Source organism: Haemaphysalis longicornis, unplaced genomic scaffold (assembly GCF_048455015.1).
Source record: "Haemaphysalis longicornis isolate Haplotype H1 unplaced genomic scaffold, Haemaphysalis longicornis Haplotype H1 scaffold_147, whole genome shotgun sequence".
Classification (NCBI taxonomy): domain Eukaryota; kingdom Metazoa; phylum Arthropoda; class Arachnida; order Ixodida; family Ixodidae; genus Haemaphysalis; species Haemaphysalis longicornis.
In genome coordinates, this window is record NW_027526253.1 from 285,241 (window position 1) to 307,504 (window position 22,264).

The 22,264-nt window shown below is 49.2% G+C and overlaps 1 protein-coding gene across 1 annotated transcript in view; it reads left to right on the forward strand.

Annotated features, from left to right (window-relative positions):
• Positions 1-3,572: 3,572 nt before the first annotated feature.
• Positions 3,573-22,264, forward strand: part of LOC144165684 (guanylate cyclase 32E-like) — a 58,598-nt gene continuing 39,906 nt past the window's right edge. Inside the window, exons 1-5 of the mRNA XM_077695493.1 lie at positions 3,573-3,642; positions 4,758-4,933; positions 9,968-10,103; positions 18,910-19,064; positions 20,600-20,690. Of these exons, the coding sequence (XP_077551619.1) occupies positions 3,573-3,642; positions 4,758-4,933; positions 9,968-10,103; positions 18,910-19,064; positions 20,600-20,690 (628 nt within the window). The remainder of the gene's footprint in view (positions 3,643-4,757; positions 4,934-9,967; positions 10,104-18,909; positions 19,065-20,599; positions 20,691-22,264) is intronic.

Genomic DNA, 22,264 nt, shown 5'->3' on the forward strand with positions numbered 1-22,264 from the left:
TATAACAAAGCCATAACAACCCTTACACTAGGCACTGCATCAATAATACTGTTCTTCACGACAACACAATGCTACACTAGAATGCGGTTAAGCCATAGCTGCCGGGAGACAAAAAATACTGCTTACGAAACAGTAGTAGGGCTAAATTAAATTGTTACAACACAGTTTGTAATACTAAATCACGGGTTCTACAACATGAATTCCCCTTAAACCCCAAACTTGGGCTTAAACACATGTACCAAGAAAACTAGCCTTCGCTGCAAGTGTAGTTGGAAGACTATTCTTCAGCCTCCACTGCCACGTAAATGCCTCTTTTCGTCCCCACCCACAGCTCACCCTCTTCCCCTCCTGTCTCGCTCATCCCACGATAAACATGGTAGAGGCTTGCTCAAGCCAATTCAACTTTACCGCGTTCGGCTGCTCGCGCCATCGACTGGAACCTTTTGTTACTTCGGGACTTCCTGGAATGCCACCACAGTGCCTAGGATCAGGCGTGAGCACATTTTGTATTTTTCAGTCGAAACATTGTTTTCAGCGCGCATTTTTTATTCGCTATTGCAAAAATCAAGCGGCAATGTATTTTCAACCAATAGAACACTGAAAATACCACTTAAGTAGTGACATATTACCGCAAATATGCCTAAGGGTTTCTTTTCGCAGAACAATGTTGACAAGTATTAAGTGCATTTCTAGATTTAATGGTTTGGAATAGTTTTGCCTACACGGAACGTATCGGTCAAGAATTCCTTTAACTTTTATCCGGACGGCTGAATCGCAGGAGAGAAAGACCGGCAGACAGACAAACAGATCAAAATGTTCACATTTAAGTAGCCCAAGGAAGACTTTTGTCTTTAAAACATTTTACATTAACCAAGACACGTTATGTCCCTCCTGATAAAGCAACAAGGCAACGGCGATGCAAGGATCGAGCTTCCTTACAAACCAATAATAGGCGATTCAAATGCAGAACATCTTAAAAACACAGCACCACTACCTCGCAGTACAAACAAGGGCAGTCTACAACACAAAGCTCGGCACAAACCCTCAAAAACTCCTTGCGTTACTTTGTTACCAGGCGGAATAACGAAGTACTCTAAGGGCACTCGAATCGGTAACACGAGGTATGTGTGGTTTGTCTCCTACCGACCCTGTGACAATGATTAAAGCGTGCCCTCACTCGCCCTCCAGGGATAGGAGGCTTTAAAGCTTGGAAGCACTTCCGGGCTATTCACCGAAAGATTTGTGGTCGGTGTTTTTCATACCAGTGCTTAGGCAGTTGCGACAAAACAGAATGGAAAAAACGGTGAACGGGCGCCGTTCCCAGGCTACGAAAAGCATGCATGGCAACACCATGAGAAGCGAGACAAACCAACAACAGGTGGGCAACAAGGGTAGCAGAGTGGATACCGAGAGACAGGACTAGAAGAAGGGGAAGGCCATCAACTCGATGGAGGGATGAAAAGATAAAATTCAGAGGCGAAGAATGGACTCGAGCAGCGCAGGACAGGAGTGGTTGGAGGTCAACGAGAGGCCTTCGTCCTGCAGTGGACCTGAGTAGGCTGTTGTTGTTGATGATGATGATCAAACAGACCAATTGTGACAATGCAAAGGCCTGCATTTCTATGTTTTCAGAAGGCTATCTGTCTCGGAACATTCCTTATCACCTTGCTGTCTGTACAGTGGTTGTCATGTAAAACAACAAGCCAGCCTATCTGGAAAGCGCTCGCGCTGCAAGCGTCGGCGGCAGAAGCGGCCAGCTCGAACCTGAGAGTTCTGCTGTGGCTGCATCTGAATTACCTTATTCCAAGACAGCGAATGAATCGCAAGTATGTGAAAGTGCATTATAAACCAACCAACGAGTGCGCCATCTATTGTGCCCGACTGAATACAATATCCCTGTACAATATCCATGTACTGTACAACACCCCTGTCAAACGTGCAAACTTAAGTGCAATTACGTTGAGTGTAGTATTTGCTTAACATGTTACTTGAGCACAGTCAGGCGGCAAGCGAGAACACTGGCCAAAGTACACACTTGGGGACAAATGTGCTCCCAGAACGCACTTTTACCCGGCCCATCTTGCCCGAGTAAGTAGTCTCGTCAGCAGAATCCAACAATTGTGAAAACCAAAATGACACAGTGGGTGTGCTCAGAGAATAGTAAAAATTTTAAGTGCTAATTATGAATTTATTTCTGCATTATTTTGACAAAAACGGAAATGGAAATGAAGAACAAGAAAATCGCGGGCCGTCTCCACTAACTTCAAACCTGGGGAGGGGCAAAGCATGCAGTGTATAAGTGTATTCTTGGCGCCTTGGCGTTTGTGCCAACGGAGATGAAACCGTTGGAAGGTAGAGGTACACAGCTTTGCTGTAAAAGTCTTGTCTTTGAAGCACGAAGCTCTCTAGCGTGAGGTGTAAACAGGGTTCGGTGTTTTTTTTTTGAGTACGCGTTGCGAAGCGCTCTAGCGTGAGGAGTAAACAAGTCTCCCAGTGTTTTTTGGTATGCATTACGTTCTAGTGCGAAGCATAAACAAGTTTCCCAGTGTTTTAGTACCGTGACTACGTACATGAGACGACGATTACGACGATGACAGGAGACGCCAACAGCCCCAGTCCCTAACGGGCTTCGCCCCTAATTTGCCCCTAAGACAATCTTCCACTCAACAACTATACCAGTCAGTGTAAGGCTGTTGCTTGCTTTATGACAGCCATTTTCTCCAATGTTTGCACACAAGTGGTTTGCTGTGGCCTTGTTGTTGTGTACTGTTTTTACTTCTTGTATTAAAAATAATACTGACAATTTACATTTCACGTATGTCACGATTCAGTGTACAGTGCACAACAGAAAGATGACTGCTGCTGCTCAGTCACTGTCCAGACCATGTTTTTGTTGACCCAAACCAAGCACGGAATGCTCTGTCACATGAGCTGTGTAGTGTAGTGCTGAACTTTTGCTTTATACGAAATTATTTTGTTTTCTCGCCCTATGCAACAAACTGTGTAAAGCACAGAGTTCTAGTGTGCACTTTGTTTCCTGTACAGCCATGAACAAATGAAATGCAAAAGGAAAATACGAACCAAAACATGCAAAACCGAAAAATACTGTTCACGGAGGTCAAATGTGAATGAATGTTTTATTTCAGGCAACCAAAAAGAATTACAAGGGAGATATTACCGAGTAAACATCGTAATGAACACAATAACGGTGTGTTATTGATACATTTCTGAAGTCACATATCCCAAGTTTGTTATCGAAACAAATCCACGTGTCAATTTGACTTGTGTGGAAAGAAATCGCAGTTTGTATGTTCTCATTCATATTTTCATGTTCGCGTTTCATTTGTAGATGACTGTGTACATCCCTTGGAAACGGCAGAACTTAGAGGAGGGCCGACCGCAAATAAGTGAGACAACCGATGTCAAGTTCTGCCAAAATGCCACAGAGTATAAAGGTTGTGGCTGGGTGGCTTCTTCACTGCTGTGGCTTGGCGCTCAAACGTCTCTACATTGCATTATTATAGGTTGCGAAACACAGCAGGTAAGACACAAAGCGTCTGCGAGAAAGCAACATGCATTTGAGCCGACGTTCACACCAGCTGTCTCGCGGGTCAACTTTCAGCTGCGACAATCCCAAAGGAAGTAAGTTGCAAAACGTTGATCAACACTTTCCATGGAGCCTAAACAGAGGGTTCGAGGTCAAACTGTAATACGCCGAAGAGTTGGGCTCATTAGATTCTATCCGTGACAAAAACAACAGCAGACAGGACGAGAGAATAAAAAAAAAATAGAAACACAACACAGCACTTGTTGTGCCTTTTTAGTGTTTTCGTCATGTCTAGTTCGTGCGCCGTTTCTCAGCAGCCAAATTGGCCATGTAGTTATTCGCACAGGCATGTACGTGCTCGCATGCAAAAACGCACGACTGATAAGCGCATTCTTTCAGTTTGTCCGACGTGGCCGGCTGTGCAGTTTGTTGTCGTTCAAACATATGCTACGCGGTCGGCAACGCGCGCAGCGCATTATTATTCTCCACCATGACTTATGCACATACACTTTGTCAACCTGTTACTCACACAATGAAGAAGGAGAATTTCAAGCAAATTACACCTATTTAGTTACATTTTGTGCCATATTCACACCAGCTGTCGCCACTGCCATCATAGCTAAGAGCACTTTGTTCAGTTGCAAGTGTCATTCATTCAGGGAGCCCTACTGGGTTTTTCAAAAGTACACTCAAATTTGCACGTTTGACACGCGAAGTACCATGCGAAACACTTTAGTGCAGAGTATAATGTACATAATTGAGCAGTTTCGATGGACCTAAACCTGAGTTCAGCACTGTAGGGTCTGCTGCATTCAAGCCCCTTTGCAAGGCATCATTAGCCACTAAGATACCACAAAGCTGCTCGAAACCAGTTTTTTTTGCCTCAGACTGCTTTTACTACCCTACGAGAAACAGCAGCCGCGTTAAGGCCTCATGAAATTTTCACGAAGATGGCATCATAGACAGCTGGACCAAACACCATCAAAAGTTCACTATGTAGGCCACCTTACTTTTAATTTCCAAAATCAAGTCTTAAATTAGAACGGTCCGCGACCGTTCTAATTTAAGGTGCGTTCAAAGTAGCTGAGAATGAACCCGAACCGAAAGACTTTCCGTCTTCGTTCACTCCTTGACTCGGAGCTGTTTGGGTTCAGTTTGCCGGCAAATGAAGCAGCTCGCGAACCACACTTCCGTTTTCGCCTTCCCGAAGGCCTGTTCCGGGAGGAAGCGGACCCCGCCGTGGTGCGCGCCTTCCGGTCGTACCTGGGCATCGTGGGCTCTCCGGCCTCGGGATTCGAGGAGTTCGCCGTGGCCGTGAACGAATACATCCAGAGGCCGCCCTTCAACATCGTCAACGCTGCCGACACCATCGGGGGCCGGAAGAAGGTGCGACCCCCCTCGACCAAGTTGCTTTCGCTTTTGTTTGAGTGTGCAGCTGGAAGTTTTTGCACAATGTACCCCGTCTGAAACGTGCAACAAACCGAGATAACTACGTGTTCGGGCCAGACTATGTTTAAATGTTGATCGCACACACACACACACACATACACACACAGATATATATATATATATATATATATATATATATAGTTATATATATATATATATTTCTATTCTGATTCGCTATATGCATAGCGAGGGCCTCTGTTCTGGCAGTCTTGGTGCCATAGGGAGCTTAAGAGGGTTCAACGCTGGTTGACCACTCTCGACATGTCGTAGACACTCGAGTCACGGCGCGGGGATTAAAAAGAAGGTCCTCTTCACCCCGAGAAATCACAGTGGCGCTGGCTACCACCGCCAAGCACAGGAAAAAAATTACATTGATATAAATACCCCAGAAAGCGGGAGGGGGGGGGGGGAATCGCCCCGCCGGTAGCGTAGTGGTTATCGCACCAGACCGGTATCCTGGAGGTCGTGGGTTCGGATCCCACCTGTCGGGCATTTTTTCTCCGCTTTCTTTCTTTCCAAATTCTTTATCTGTTTCAATGACCTATTTCAACCTCCCCTTTGCTCTCCGAGGTTTCCTTGACTGCCAACCCTTATTTCTGTCTTATATATATATATATATATATATATATCTATATATATATATATAAATATATATATATATATATATATATATATATATATATATTTAGATCAGCTGCTGGACACAACCGAAAAAAGATCGTTTTAAAGCGAAGCTTTCTATGCCTCCCTGATTGTGATGGCGACGTTGCCCCAAAACGCACTGCACGAAAGCCAACTTTCTTTGACGATGATGGTGATCGTAGGGGAAGTGAAAGATTGTTGAAAGGCGAAGCTTCCTCTGGTCGAAAGCCAATGAGTTCAAAGTCCAAAGTCAAAGACAAAATCCAAATCGTTACGTCCAAAACGGTTTGTAGGAAACCCAACTTACACCATGGGTGTCTACAAAGGCACGTCGAGCGCCTCGAAAGAAAAAAAACGCTTCTCGTGCTCGCAATCGAACCTGGATACCTCGCGTTGTGACGCCGACGTCTATCCTATCCTGTCCGACGTCTATCCTGTCGCGCTATTCGGACATGGTCGGAGCCGTTCGGATTTTAAACTTTGACTCAGATTGCGTTGTAGAAAGCTTCGTGTTTTAACCATCTTTTCTGTTAAGGAAGGGGCTGTGATGAACATTTCTTTCAGAAAACAATTTGTGACTGGAAAAGCGCGTGCTGATCTCTGAAGTAATGATGCTCCAGTGAAAACGAAGTTGAAGGCGATGGTGATAGTCCCGGAAAGCGAGGTTCCGTTCCCTCGTAGGTACAAGCCCGGCACTTCCTGCACGCACCCCGCGCCGTCTAGTGGTTCGCTTCCAACACTGCTTATATTGTTTTGAGAAACGTTAGAGAAGTTTAGATTCTTTGTCTCAGTATCCGACTGGGTAGAAACAAGGGCTCTGACGTGGACGTCCTGAGTTCGAGCCCCATCAGAACTAAAAGGTTTGCAAGGGGGATTTTTTTTATTATTACTTATTGTGCATTATTTTCGCGAGCAAGGGTGGTTTGGTGCATTATAAGTAGGTTTAGAGGTGGGGTGCGGCGTATCAACACGTTTAATTAACGTTCTGCATCGCACCGGAGGTGCGGGGCTTGTACGCATCACGGAACGGAATATCACTCCGGGGAAATCCGGTGTAATGTGACCGTGCAATTAAGCGAACTGCTAACTGGCTCCAAAATGAAGGAAGCCGATGACGTCACATGAGCAGGCAATTACGTCACGCCTGGTCAGCCGGACGAGCAGGCAACACGACGAAGTGAGCTCGTTCACAACCGCTATTTGCGGGCTTTCCCACAGCATCAGCCTTTATGCGGCAGTGCATGCTTTATGTATGTATTTATTGTACAATAGAAATAAAGGAAGGTCCACCAACAGGCGTAAATTGTTTCGCCTAGGGGCGGACACCGGAACGCCTGCTGGTGTAGGGGAGGTGGGATAGGGAGGAAAGAGTACATAGGAATTGGGGGATAGGGTAGAGGGCTTACATAAATATATAACACATGGGCAAGAATAAGAAGGGACATATATACAACGTTAGGGGAAGAAAAAAAACACTAGACATATAAATAAATATCAAAATACAGGACGCGAAGGTGTAGCAAAAAGGACACCTGCACACATACACACGCACACACACATACACACACAGGAAAGCTACACTAGCACCTACACTTCACTGCAACCGGGACAGTTATGTGAAGTTGTAGCGTAGTGCGCTGTGGAGCCCAGAAGCACCCAGGCATGCTCCCAGGGCCTCGAGCCCTTTGTCCCTCTCCTTGCACTGCCTGGGGGCCAAAGCAGTTCCTCGAGCGGCCGCACCCATCGGAGCACGGCCAGAAGCTCCGCCCGCCCTGCCGCAAACTTGGGGCACCCGTACAGTACATGCGGCAGGGACTGCACGGGCGCTCGGCAGTGAGTGCAGGAGGGACCGGCCACCCGCCCCAGACCTCCTTGTTCCGCTCTCGTCCACGCGCCCCCCACGCGGAGGCGCAGGACGGCCGAGCGCAGTCGACGAGGCAGGCGTGATGCCCGCACAGGCGGCAGACCTCCTCCGACACGCAGCCGCGGGTCTGGGTGCCTGGTGCGGAGGTGTCGCTGGATGAGCAGGCGGGCGTTGTCCGCTGCCGCCTGGGCCACCATGTCCGAGGGAGGCAGCGCGTGTGCCCCGGCGACCATCTCGTCCGCCCGCTCGTTTCCGTCCAGCCCGATGTGGGCGGCGACCCACTGCAGGCACAGCCGAGTGCCCCGGTCCGCCAGCTGCGCCGATTTCTCCCGGATGCACCAACAGGGAGTGCGAGTCGCCGTCCTGTAGACGCGCTAGGGCCACCCAGGAGTCGCACAGCAGGGCACAGCGCTCGGGCAAGGGCTCTACCTCTAGCAGCAGGTCCAGGCCCAGTCCGACACCCACCAGCTCAGCTGTGGCCGAAGATGAGGCATAGGGCAGCCTGCCCATAGGGCAGATGAGGCATAGCCGCGCCTGCCGGGTGGCCTCACCCAGCACGGCGGCCGCTGCGGCCGACCCCTGCTGCTGCCGCACCGAGCCGTCCGTGTAAACAAGGGCGCGGCTTTCTAGGCCGCCCAAGGCGGCGCCCCGTGTCAGCTGCAGTTGTCCGCAGGGGGGCGTCCGCCGCTTGCTGCGCAGACCTGGGATGTCCAGCCTCACGTCAGCTGTCAGAGCAGGAGCCGGGCCACCAGGTCGCGCATCCACGGGGGCCACCACCTCTTCGTAGAGCGCGAGCATGCGCCCCATGTGCGAGCGGTGGTAGCCCCTCAGTCGCTGCTGCAGCGGGCCGCCCCCCTCGGCGCACCGCAGCCGGTCAATTGGACCAAGCGCCCGATGGTCAGCCGTCATCTCGAGGGTCCACGCCCCCGCCTTGGCCAGCGTCTTCTCGCACGGCGAGCTCTGGGGCAGGCCGAGGCAAGCGCGGACCCCCTTGCGGTGATCCCTTTCCAGCTGCCGCCAGGTCGGTTTCCGCAGGTTCACCAGCGACAGCGCATACATGAGGAGACCCACAGCGGAGGCATTGTACAGCCGGAGAGCCGTCCGCTGCGAGCAGCCGCTGTCCCGGGCCACCATCTTGTGCACTGCCGTGGTGGCCAGCTGCGCCCTGGCTCGGAGCTCCTTGGCTGCCTGCCGGACGTTCAGCCGGTGGTCCAGGGTGAGCCCCAGGTACCGCACCCTCGTCTTCCACTGGAGCTCCTCACCATCGATGGTCAGGCGCCGGGTCCATCCACGGGCGGCGGTGTCTGGATGCACCAGCATGACAAATTTGTCGCCGACAGCCGTAGGCCGACGCCCGCCAGCTTGGCCCGGACTGCATCCATGGCCGCCTGCAGTTGCCGCACAATGGCTCGGCCCTGACCCAGAGGGAAGTCAAAATTTTTAACACGAAAGTGTTTAATGACCGGGTACACCAAGACCTGACCGGCGTCATATCCGTCACGGAAATGACGTCGCCAGAAGAGGTTCCATTGACGCGGCTGCGCGTGGATTCGAGCCACGAACTCTCTCGCCGCAACAGGAGGTACACAGAGCTCTGCCCACTGCGCTACGAATTGATTGATTGATTGTAGGGTTTAACGCGCCGACGCAACGCAGGCGATGAGGCGCGCCGTAGTGGAGGGCTCAGGATTAGTTTTGACCACCTGGGAATCTTTAACGTGCGCCGAAATCTCGTACACACGGGCGTTTTTGCTTTTCGCCTCCATCAGAAAAGCGGCCGCCGCGGCCGGGAATCGAACCCGCGACCTCGTGCTCAGCAGCGCAACGCCTTAGTGCGCTACGAATTCAAGAGCAAATAAGTCTACGAACGCGCCTAATATCTATCGCACTACTTTCTTCATTCAGATGCCGTCTTGAAAATGATGCCGTCTAGGAGAAGTAAAGCGAAGTAGTTCATCATGACACTAATGAGCGCCGACAGTTGACGCCTCGATGCCAGCGTCTTCGTGTACGTGGGACGCTGGTGAATTGAGACACCCTCCGCCACCTACTGCTTTCGGTTTCAATTCCGTTTCGTTCGCATGGTTTTCAAGGAGCTGTGGTTTCAGTCGCGTGAATCCAGTACCTAACATTGATGCGTCTAGCAGTGCCAAACCGACGTAATATGAATAGCAATGTGCAAGTTTGTATGGATGCACAATAAATGCTCCTGTGAAGGGACATTTCACTTTCGGGTTTTGCCAATTCTTATGAAAGAAGCATCAACCACATTTTTTTTTTATATTTCCAGTCGTGTCTTATAGCCACGACGTATGGCATTTTCACGAAATTTTCAGTGAACGCAATAACCTCGTTGTTCCTTTTGCGCACAAGTGACACTAACTATGGCGCATTGTTTTTGTTTTGCCTCAGCTTCTTTTTTTTCCCCTCCGGGTGCATCTAAAACGCGCGCCACTACAATGCAGATCCCATCGGAAGGGGCCTACCTGTACGACGCCGTGATGGTGTACGCGAGGGCCCTCAACGCGTGCCTAGCGCAAGGCGGTGACTTGCGCAACGGAAAGCACCTCTTCGAGCACATGCGGGGACGATCCTACCAAAGTGCGTATACGGTGACATCGCAAAAATAGGCTCAAAGGGGCCGTGATGACAAAACGTTAAAAAGACTGTATTTTCCCGAGAATAATACCAATTTTATCGCAAACAGTGTCAGACAAATAGGGATATATTAACGAAAGCAGATGCGGCAGTGGCAACTTCCAAGCCACTTTCCGCTGACTCCTCTGTGACGTCATAGAATATTGTTCGCGTAATCGGCGGCAGCCGACCTATAGGCCACTAGGACTGTGCGACGAACCTCTAGTTCCGTTTGGTCGTATAGCTTGAGTGCTAACACAACGCTTCGTTTTTAGTGCTGGGGCGGTATTCCCGTGTTTTGTCCCTTTTGTGTCCCTTTCAAAATTGTCCCTTTTGAGCGAGCCCTGATTGGCTAAAATCAAACAACCGGAAGTGACGTAACGCAAGCGCAACTGCCAACGCCCACTGCTTAACCGGAAGTACGTCACGATGAAAGGGACTCAAAAGGGACAGTTACGAGAATACCGCCCCTGGCCTCTATTTTAACAGCGGAGCTGTTGTTACTCGCCGTAAGTTCGCCGTTTCAGGAAAAAAATACTAAGAAAATGGCGAGCGCTCGTGAGCGCATGCCTCGCGGCGACCGCCAAGAGCCCCCGCAGCCAGCGCAGCCGCTGTAGCAAAAAAAAAGAAGAAAAAACCTCATCGCTGTCGTCAAGCGCTACTGCTCATGTAAAAAAAAAACAAAAAAAAACAGTGCTAATGCTAAAGATGAAAATAGGGCTAAAGTTGAAAAGACACCCTGATTGGCAGAGGTCACCGCGGCCCCCGCATTCGCATTCTCTAGACGCCATTATGGATATGTGGAGACAGGGCTACGAGTGTGCCGATCCTTCCCGAGACGACTTGCAGATCCCGCCACCGCATGCCTCGAGTCGATGACAGAGAGCTGGTAGAAGTCTATACAATGCTGAGGATGACTTTGCATCCACCACTCGCCGCGAAGAAGACGGCGACTTCTTCGATGCATATGTGACGACAATTACTAGCACCGCAACTAGGCAAATACCGTAATTACCCGATTCTAACGCGCACCTTTTTTCCGGAAAAATAGGTCGAAAAATCGCATGCGCGTTAGAATCGGATACGAAACCGAAACTGCCGAAACAACGGAAATTTCGTCTCGCCCATCGCCATCTCAAGATGGCGCCAAAGCTTTTAGCAACAATTTTTCGGACGCAGGAAGCATAGACGCCCAGGCTTTCCTATCGGCGTTCACACAAATCGTCAAATCGTTCCACTTGCGCACTTGATAACAGCAATGGCAGCAGCGGCTCTCGCGCGTTCAAAACGAGTGGTCGGCTGAAGCGCGCGCCTCTGGAGAAGTTCGCAGGATGGGCGTGCGAGGCGTGGGCCACGATCCCATCGACCATGGTTGAACGTTCGTTATGAAGTGTGGCATCGCGAACGCGCTTGACGGCACCAAGGACGAGATGTTGTGGTCAGCGGAGAGCGACAAGGAGGGAGATGGGTGAGATTACTTCGAGAAATAAATCGCCCGTTTATCTCGCATTTGTTTTCCTTGCTCACAAAGTTCCGTGCGCGTTACAATCGGAAGTGCAAGTTTTTTCGGTTTTTTTGCCAGGAAAATAGGGTGCGCGTTAGAATCGGGTAATTACGGTAAGCGATGATACTGAAACTTAACTATGTGAACGGCAATGTTCACCTACAACAGCTTCGCCATTCAGGGAGTGCAAGCTGCCCTGAATATTGGGGCTCTTCGATTTACAGTCCAGGAGTCACCGCGGACTCCCCGAGAAGCAGTCCGGCATTCGATTTTCCCATGCATTCCTACGGCTTCGGGGAATCCTCGGACTACCCGCGGGCTGTCCGCGGTGAGTCCGAGACGGTACATCGAAGAGCCCCATTGTTGTCACTCCTGCCTATATTTCGTCACCGTAGCGCGAAATTTGAAAGTTAAACAAAGTTGTATTTATTTTTATTTATGGCACTTCTAATTTCAACGCGCGAAAACAGGACCAACGGCAAAAGCAGCTTGTTTTGTAGAACAATTCCTCTAGAAACGTGGTCAGAAAAGGGCTATACGAGCGATCGAATGGTACACGAACGGAGCAATCTGAGCCGGGATTCACGACTTCCAATGCTCTGAGCATATCCGAAATGCAATGGTGGGGCTGAGTATATTGACTATGCGCGGCGACCACACTTCCTTAATGCAAATAACTTGTGTTCTTTTGGTGCATTTGTGAAAACGGTTCGCGCGCATTAAATGCAATTCTGAGCCTGCATTTCCCTGTTTGCGTCCTCTTTGATTTGCTGCAGTCGGTGCAGGCATGACATATAGATAACAGGCGTTCGACTTCAAATAAAGATTTGTGCACACAAAAAAAAGCCGTAGCCTTTTTTTTTGTATAAATTTAGGTTCGATAACTAGATACATTAATTCGATCATGTCCAAAGAACAGCGCTCGCTCTCGCCCACAAAAAAAATCACGCCATATCCACGGAATGAATGATGATAAGTGGGGCGAAGCTCGAGAGGGGGAGATCATCGGTAAGCGTAACTCACCCGTGAAAGTTCGCCCATTACATCATTAAGAAAGACGTAAGACTGTGTGCGTACATTGTACAAATCAACTTTTATTTTCGGAGTCAATGCTCCCGGGCCCAGACCTGGTGAAAGACCCCGCGCCATCGAGGACTACCCCGCACCTCCACCACAATTTGTCACGTAGGATGGGACACAACAGTAAAGAAAGAACTTTTATTTAGGGCGAACTTGTGCCCGAACAAGACGAGAGGAAATGAGCAAAGGTCCTTGCGTCTCGTTCGATCTCCGAGAACGACTGCCTGCGTTCGTGGCGTGATCTCTTGCGTGATCTCCCCCTCGCAGTGCACGTGCGCTCGCGCCTCCGTTGGCGAACACAGACAAGCTCGCGCTCCCGGTGCCGAGTTTGCGCTGCCGGTTGCAGCCGGTTCTTGGGCGTGCAACGCGGCCCACTTTGCGACATCTCCGAAAGCATGCGGCGGTCACGTACCACGAGACACAAGGGATGGACAGACCCATGACTTAAGGAGCTTCGCCCCTAAAAAAAATCCCGGGCCATCATCAATAACGTGAAGCCGGGTGAAGGGCGAAGCATGCAGTGCATGAGTGTATTCTTGGCACCCTGGCGTTTTTGCCAACGGAGATGAAACCGTTGGGGGGTAGAGGTATACAGGTTTGCTGTAAAAGTATCGTGTGTTTGAAGCACGAAGCTGTCTAGCGCGAGGCGTAAACGAGTGTCCCGGTGTTTTAGTACCGTGACTACATCATGACGAACGACGATTACGACTACGACGACGAGAGACGCCAATAGCCCCAGCCCCTAATATGAGGACCTGAGTCCTTTCTGCTCTGCGCTTTTTTCACAACTTTACGCCTTTGCACAATTCTCGATGAATGGTGGTCCTGAAGCAGCAGTCTAGAGCAGTGTTGTACACATTCCTCCAAAATAGGAACGAAAGCTCGTTCCTCGTTCCTTGTCAATTTTGAAACGAGTTCCCGTTACAAGTTCATTTATTGCGAAAGGAACGCGTTCCAGTTCCACTTCGAAACTTGGAACGTTTCGTTACATTATCGTTACAAATAGGTTTTTAAATTAAAATATAGTGTAAAATAATCCTGGGTCGAAGTTAAGTGAGACATTTAAAACTCACATCGAACTACGTATATTATACGAATGTTTACACCACCGGCAGCAGATTATCTGGAGATAAAGATAATCAAAAGAAACGCTCCTAGGCGAATTTTTTCAGGGAGCACCGGACAAACTCCAGACGGATCGAGGACATTTCGGTGCAGGATATTTGGGTGTGGAAATTTCGGTGTACGGACATATCAGTGTACCGACATATCGGTGTACGGGCGTTTCGGTGCACGCACATTTCGGTGTACGGACATTTCGGTGTACGGACACTTCTGCGACCGAATTATCCGGTGCTTGCCTGTTTGCGACAGCCGTTATATTATTATTTCCGCTTAACGTGGGTTATCGACAACAATCTGGAGCAGTGAATTTATTTTTTTTATTGATGCCACATTCGATCTTTGCCAAGTATTTTTAGAAATTCTACATTTATATATTTTTGCTTAATACCTCTTCCTGGGGACACCTGTTATTCAGCCGATTTAATTCTTTAGCACACGTTTTTTTTTTCATTTATGACAGGTTGTTAATTTCTAAGACAATTACCCGTGTTTAGGATGGTCTACCACCTCTTTTGTATTTTTTTTAATTACACACCCTGAAATTACATAAATTACATGCACAATCTCAATATTCAAAAAGTAACAAACATTAGCTAGCCCCCCAGAATGAAGAAAACCTTATGAAGAGTGTTACGTAGGCTGGGCTGCCTTGCTACAATGAATTCGCGAACGCTGGTCTAGGATATTGTCGGGGAGGAAATACGGGCCTTTTGGAAAACAGCCGCAGCTTCTAATGTCCTAAATGCTGATTAAGCGGTTACCGGTTGTGCATACAAATTCCACCCATTGTGTTCGGGACTACCAACCTTCGTTTAATGTTTACAAGACTACATTTACGAAATTTTAATTTTTTGTTCTAGCGCCCACACCCCTCCCACCTCCCGCCTGTACGCTCGAATCTCGACCAGATTTCTTTTTCAGCCATAATATTTTCGGTTTCCCCTGAAAATCCTACTGGCGTGGTGGAGTTCAAGGTCTCCGAACTCCGAAGCGTCACCGCAGTGATTTGTTTTTTTATTTAGAACATAGGAGGCTTTTGCAGGAATTGGCTGATACATTCAGAACAATGACATAGCAGACTTCGCGTTTAAAACAGATAAAAAGCTTTACTTTCACCATGGGCGCACAAAACCTCTGTAATGTGACACAAAAAGCCACTCAAAAAGCCGCTGAGAACACAATGGCCACTATCGTTTGCTGGCTACGCTTTTCCGCGCGTCGCGGTCATATCGACGGCGCCCCTACTCCAGTAATCGCTCTTTCTGCGCCTTCCGTCGCCCCCTTGGGAATTAACTCATCAAGTGCCGCATATCATGGACACCCCAGATATACATCGCTTCCTCCCATTATAAGGAGAAAAAAAAATGAATAGGCTAGTGTGACGAGAGCGGCAACAGTCGTCTTCAAGTTTTCGAAGTCCAGTCAACGCAATGGTGAAGCACAAGTGACACCCCTCTCTCGCTCTACTTAGGGGGATGATTGCCGGTGGGGCTCAGCTTTGCCCTCCCCTATGTAACGCCACCGTAAGTGCGATGGTTGGTTTGTTAGTTTTAAGTAGAACTGACACCGAATGCAACGAAGGCGAGATTGATTGAGAGAATAATTAAAACGAAATGCACACGCGCCTAATCGACCTCGTTTTCCTGTTGTCTTTTCGCGGAAGTTTTGCTGGGGGGGGGGGGGGGGGAGGGGAGGAATAGACTAAAAGCCGCAGCGTCTTGCACCGTTGGGTGAAGTGAAAGGAAAGCGCTTTGATAACACTTTAAATATTAGGGTTGTTCACATAAATGTTAAAATAACAAAAAACTGGTTAAACGGATCCAAATTAACCCCGTTATTTTTTACCATCTGCTACAGAAATTTGGTTTCACGTGGCAATGCTCCGCCAGGGTTCAGCGTTCGTTTCCACGAGCGGCGGCGCAAGCACAAGTCTCGAACGTAAAATCATATCAAGTCACGAAATTACAATATTAAAGCTAAAATGTTCAAAGAATGCCTGGGACATCCAATCACTCAAAATGTCTGGGCCAAGACGTCGTGCACCAAAATGTCCGTGCACAGAAATGTCCACACCGAAACGTCCTGGACCGAAATGTCTGACACCGAAATATCCGGATCCCGTTTAGCAGTCCGTCCGTTTCGTTGGCTGCGTTGTTACCGGGTTAAGCCCGTTCTACATGGAGCGAATTTCGCCTGCGAATCCGCTGGAACGAACATTCGCACTTGCGAAATTCGCAATGCCTGGAATTGTCGTCTACATGGGGCCTGCGAAAGCCGCGATTTTCACATTTCAGATGCGCCTTGTTTGCAGACTGAATTAAGTTTGCCACCAGCAAAGGTTGTTGTGATTTTAACAAGGGTGGTTTTATTTTACTTTCTTGGCAAGTTGTTTCTGCCTGGTTTGCGGTGAATATAAGTTTATTTGCGGTTTTATATAAGAATCCCCAATTCTTTATCAATATACGCACACACAGCAGAGAAGACAAACGTTTTGGTGTGCCCACGCTTTTGTCGCGCTCACACAAGCAACGCCATCTGGTTTCCAAGCGTGGAAGTGGTGCCGAGCTGTGCTGCTATTGGCCGCAGGTCCGGCCCCTCTACGGCGCACACGCCGCACGAGCGGCGTTTGCTCGACCGCTTCAAATGTTTGGCACTTTGCCGCAGCAACGAAAAAAGGTGGTTTTGCCGCACGAGCGGCGCCGCATCAGCGAATTCGCAGGCGAAATCGCTCCATGTAGTACGGGCTTTAACCGGGACCAGTCTGCTCCTGAGCGCGTGGAAGGGCGAGTAGGAAGGGTGCGGAGGCACGGACATGGCGAAGGCAGGCCCGCGGAACTAATCCCCCTACCGCGGCGAATGCCCAAGTGCCCAGCCGGGTCCGTGTTAACCCAGTAACAACGCATACGACAGAACGGACGGACTGCTAAAACTCTCTATTCTTTCCCCGCCAGGGAACAATTTTATCGGCCAGACGCGCATTCTGGCCTCCCCAGACAAACGATGAAGGGGGAAAAGCATTCTCGCGGCTAAGGTATTCACCCGTCGAACGCCGCGTAAGCAACCAGCATGAAAGCAAGCACAAGCTGCGGCCCGCTGCGCGGTTATTCTTCTGCGTTTGACCTTCGGGGAAGCACGTACGGCTGAAGGGGGGGGGGGGGGCAAACTGACTAACTTATAGGAAGAGAAACGCAGTAGCGCTTTGTGGATTTTTGTACTCGAGCCTTGGCATCAAAACCAGCCCAATCCTAGCGATGTAACGGCAGGAACGCCGTTACTGCCGTTCCTTCGAAAACGTAACGAGTTACCGTTACAGTTCCACCGACCCTTAATGGAACGGTGGCGTTCCTCCGTTCCTCCAAAAAGGAACTAGTTCCAGGAACGCCGTTCCGTACAACACTGGTCTAGAGCTACAAGCCTGCTCTTCAAACCAGTCTATCCCAGTCACTCGACTTGTATACTGTCTGCCGAGAACCACTTCATTTGCTGAACAGCCTCCAGCTTAGCTTAAAGTCGACGTACACATGCAAACATGCGACGTGAATGCGGATGTCCTCCTCCTCGGGAGCACATATCCAGTTTTTAAAGCGAAACTTTCTATCCTTCACTGATGGCGACTTGCCCCGTAACCAAAACGCATTGCACAAAAGACAACTTTACGCAGTGGGAGGCCACATGATGGTGGTGGGTTTCCACAAAGGCACACCTAGCGTCACTAAATAAGCTACGCGTACCGCCACTTCGTGCACCCGGAAGCGTGTGGGGGCCATTTTGTTTCTGGCTTGCATTGTTCCCATCTCTCCAAACAAAACTGCCGCCGATTGTGACGGGCAGGCGTCCGCGCAGCAGAGAGAGAGAGAGAGAGAGAGAGAGAGAGAGGGAGGGAGGGAGGGAGGGAGGGAGAGAAAGAGGGAGGGAGGGGGAGAGAGAGAAGGCTCTTTAACGAAAAAGGAGAGAGGTTTGCCAACGTTTACAGTCGCCTACATGCTTCCCTGCTGTGGGTTGTGGATGGGGGAAGAAAAGGCCCAAGATAGAGCTGGTCAGGGAAGAAAAAGAAAAAAAACTGTTGTGGACTTGGCGCGATAACGGACTTGCACGCATTTGGTTTTTGGTCTGAGCTTGGGCCACATTATTTACAATTTTGAAATTAGGCCGATGTCATCCAAATAAGAGAACAAACTCCGTAGAGCTTGTCACTGCTTCGAGGGGCAAATCCATGGTCCTAAAATAATCCTGAGAGTTATTGGACCCCGTTCTAGACGTTCAATGTTTTCAAGGAAGTGTGATCGCGGTTCCATGTAGGCGGCACATTCTAATAAAATGTGTTCAACTGTTTCGACACAAACACAATCATAACAGTGCGGATTTGGCGTCGCTGCAAGACGAAATAGGTTACTATTTATGTATGATGAGTTCAGCCGTAGACGATGGTGTAACGTTTCCAGGTTACGAGTAAGCGGTCTCGGGAGTCTCGACTTAAATTCTGGGTCAATAGTGTGCAAATAGCAGCGAGTATTTTGCAAGTTGCTCCATAGTGAAGTGTAGACATTTTGTTCTGTACAGTACTGCACTGTACAGCGCCATTCAAGATGCAGGGTATACCTTTTGGTGGAAAGTAGTAAACCGACGTCATGTGGTGTGCTTTTCTTAGAGGCGCACCGGTAGAGTCGTGTATATAAGTTACTATACTCGGTGACAACTTAAGAACGGCACCGGAAGTTGCCGCTGTGCCCTATCACCGTAGCCGGATGTTTCTCCGCGCGGCGCAAGTAGGGCGTACTGGGAATATTTTGAACATGGCGTGAGCCGTTCCCGTGATTTTTTGGACTTAATATGCTTATAAACGACTCTAGTGACGACAAACAAACTGCGTGAGACAAGGCAGACGATATCACGCATTCATAGCAAACCCCTTTCAAAACGCGCGCGCACTGACGTCACGGGTCCGGCGCTTTGTCGGAGTGATACACTACATGAGGTGGTGACGTTCTTGAGATGTAACCGAGTATATATACACCCGCTTAGGTGCCTGCCTTCTGGTTGACCCTACTCTTACCAGCGCAGGTGCCATGGGATACATGGTTCGCATGGACGACAACGGCGACGCTGAAGGCAATTACACCCTCATTGCTCGGAAGGGGAATGGGCAGAAGGATGGAGCTTTTGGCCTGTTCCCCGTCGGGGTGTTCGAGCTGTCCGGCAACGGCTCTGAGCTGCCGGTGAGCAACATGGGCCGCATCGCTTCGATCGATCTATTGGTGAATCGGTCGGTCAGTCGAATGATTAGTCAATGTATCGACCAGTCTAGAATCACTAGATAAGATATATAGTGCCGTCAATGAGGCACGCAATTGAGCAACAGCGGCCATTTTGGTGTTTATCAGTGTTGCCGGATTGCCGCTTCTGGGGCCTCACCGCTAGTTTTGACGAGCTCATTTGCAAACAACACTGCCGAAGACGCAGCAACACGGCACCTGAGGAGACACTTCTGCAGCTGAAGTGCTGCGAAGTGCGTTATCTTTGATTCACGTTCGGAACGACGCCAGTCGCGCGTAGCCGCGAGCAGGGAAGACAAGCTGAGACTACCACAGGTGACCGACAGAAAATGCATAATCAACAAAATGGCGGTGCCCGTGAACCGTCGCAGTGTAAACAAATGTCACGTGATGCGAACTGACCAATGATCAAGGCGGCGGCACGGAACAATAGGAGAAAAGAGTGCCGATACTCTGTGCCGCGATCTATTCACACTAGACCAGTCCACCAACCGGTACATACCCAGCTTTCTCGCTCAAAATTCCGACCTCTCAGGAACCTAGCAAAACCACTTCACGAAAGCGATATTTGGCATAAAGCAAGGAGTCAACGTGAACATCAAAATACTAAAAGAAGATTCCAGGATTATGAATATTTTGTGTGTAATTCTATGTCAAATCTTACTCCCCATGCATTTCTATGGGACGGTTTCCATGGCTCAGGAACCTAGTCGCGCAATGTGCGAGACTTGAAACTGCGCACAAAGCAAGCTTTCTCCCCCAACGTTAGCTGCTTGCAACGCACGTGGAGTAGGGAAACGCGGTTGTATAAACGTTGAAGTAGGGCGCCTCGATTAACGCTCGTCTTCGCCGTACGGCAGCGTTCGCATCGAGACACCCGGTTTGGAGCAGTGGAACGCGGGAAATTTAAAGTGATTTAAGCAAACCTTTGGCGTCTTTACATTGGGAGGAGCGCTACGCAAGAGGAACAACATGAGAGGTGAGCGGGAAAACGAAGGGAGGCATTTACTTCGCAAAAGCGGATAAAGAATCGTCTTTTGACGGCATTTGCAACGAAAGGAGCAGATACGCGGCCATTTTTTTTTTCTCAATGGAACACCCTATTCCACAATCCAGTCCTGCTCGGCATAACTGCGAACGTCGTTATACAGCTCTTTATAGCTGCTAGGCTGCGCGTAAGGCTCGGAAGTTGATTACAATGCAATTCTGTGGCGTTCTCTCATTTTCATGTAGATATTTTTCGCTGAAGAACTGCGGAGTAATCGCTGCTGACAGGACTGCCATGAGCGGGAAAGCTGCACATGAGTAAATCAGGCGTCGTTTATAATGCTGTAATCGTAAATGATAAGGAAAGCAGCGGTACGCGTCATAAACCAACCAGGCGAAGAAGCTAGCGAAATTAAGCACTGAAGCTGATTTTTGCGAGGTCATAACTCCGCTTTTTAATTTTCCCGCGTTTTTCCTACTTTACCCTTTAGATTCTGAACCTGTTCGACACCATCGACTGGATCAACGGGATGCCGCCAAAAGACGAACCGCCGTGCGGCTTCAGCGGGGAGAAGTGCATACGTGAGCTGTAATCAAATATTGCTCGCATGTCGCGACCGAAGTTCCCGACATTCCAACAAAAAGCTTTCTGGGTTCAAAGATGAAGGTGTGGCGCAAATAGGCTTAACGCACAGAAAACCCTCACAGGGCAAAACGTGTGCTTTGTCGCATGCGTGCACATTTTAAAGACGATAGTCTTTCTCGGGCTACTTAAACCCGGAAATTTTGGTCTGTATGTATGTCTGTCTGTCTGTACGTCTGTCTGTCTGTGACTCGATTCAGCCACCCGGCCAAAGCAAAACAATGCCTGCGCAATAGTCTTATATAGTCACAGCTAGATCTACCCGTCTATGTCCGGTGTAATGTTCATACTTGTCAACATTGCTGAAGAAGAACAAGACATTACGCAAATATAAGCCAACAAATCAATACAGAAGTGATATTTGCAGTGTTCCTTTATAAAAAATCAAACATGCTTGTTTTTTGCGAAATTAAATACTTCATCAACTGCAGAAAAAGAATTCACTCCGCCGTCGTCTGCAGTCGCCCGCGCCACTATAGCTTCTGGCGCCATTTTAAGAAATCAACCGCCAACAGTTACGCTAGGTTCCACTAAATAGGTTTCACGTTCTGCTTGCAACGCACGTGGAGTAGGGAAACGCGGTTGTATAAACGTTGAAGTAGGGCGCCTCGATTAACGCTCGTCTTCGCCGTACGGCAGCGTTCGCATCGAGACACCCGGTTTGGAGCAGTGGAACGCGGGAAATTTAAAATGATTTAAGCAAACCTTTGGCGTCTTTACATTGGGAGGAGCGCTACGCAAGAGGAACAACATGAGAGGTGAGCGGGAAAACGAAGGGAGGCATTTACTTCGCAAAAGCGGATAAAGAATCGTCTTTTGACGGCATTTGCAACGAAAGGAGCAGATACGCGGCCATTTTTTTTTCTCAATGGAACACCCTATTCCACAATCCAGTCCTGCTCGGCATAACTGCGAACGTCGTTATACAGCTCTTTATAGCTGCTAGGCTGCGCGTAAGGCTCGGAAGTTGATTACAATGCAATTCTGTGGCGTTATCTCATTTTCATGTAGATATTTTTAACCGTTTGCGCTTTTACAGAAATGGGACGTACAAAACTGGCGATGCTTACACTAAGTCGCGCAGGGCTTGAACCATAGTGAAGCTGCGGGATTTATTTCTACGTGAGCACTGAAGGACACATCATTACGCATTTGTACAAGCTTTAAATTGTTTATTTACACGTTCCGTCGTCACTTTGCTCTGTGTTATATCGTCGTGTTTTTCAGGCCAAGCATTACAGGTGCGGCGGCGCTTTACGACAGCTGGGGCGCAGCGGCAGCGCGCACGTGCACGACGCATGCGCTGCGTTTCTGGAGTCGCGTAGAGGTTCCGTGGAGCAGTTGTTGCGCCAGCTGCGGCATTGTTGGTTGCTAGGCCACGCGAAGCGCTCCTTTGGGTTTTCGCTAGTTTTTCTTGTTTGTTTGTTTGTTTGTTTTTGCTAAAACCACTGCGCGTGCCGTGGACGCTGGGCAGTCGCTAGAAGTCACGTGCGCACGTGCGCACGTGCGCTCG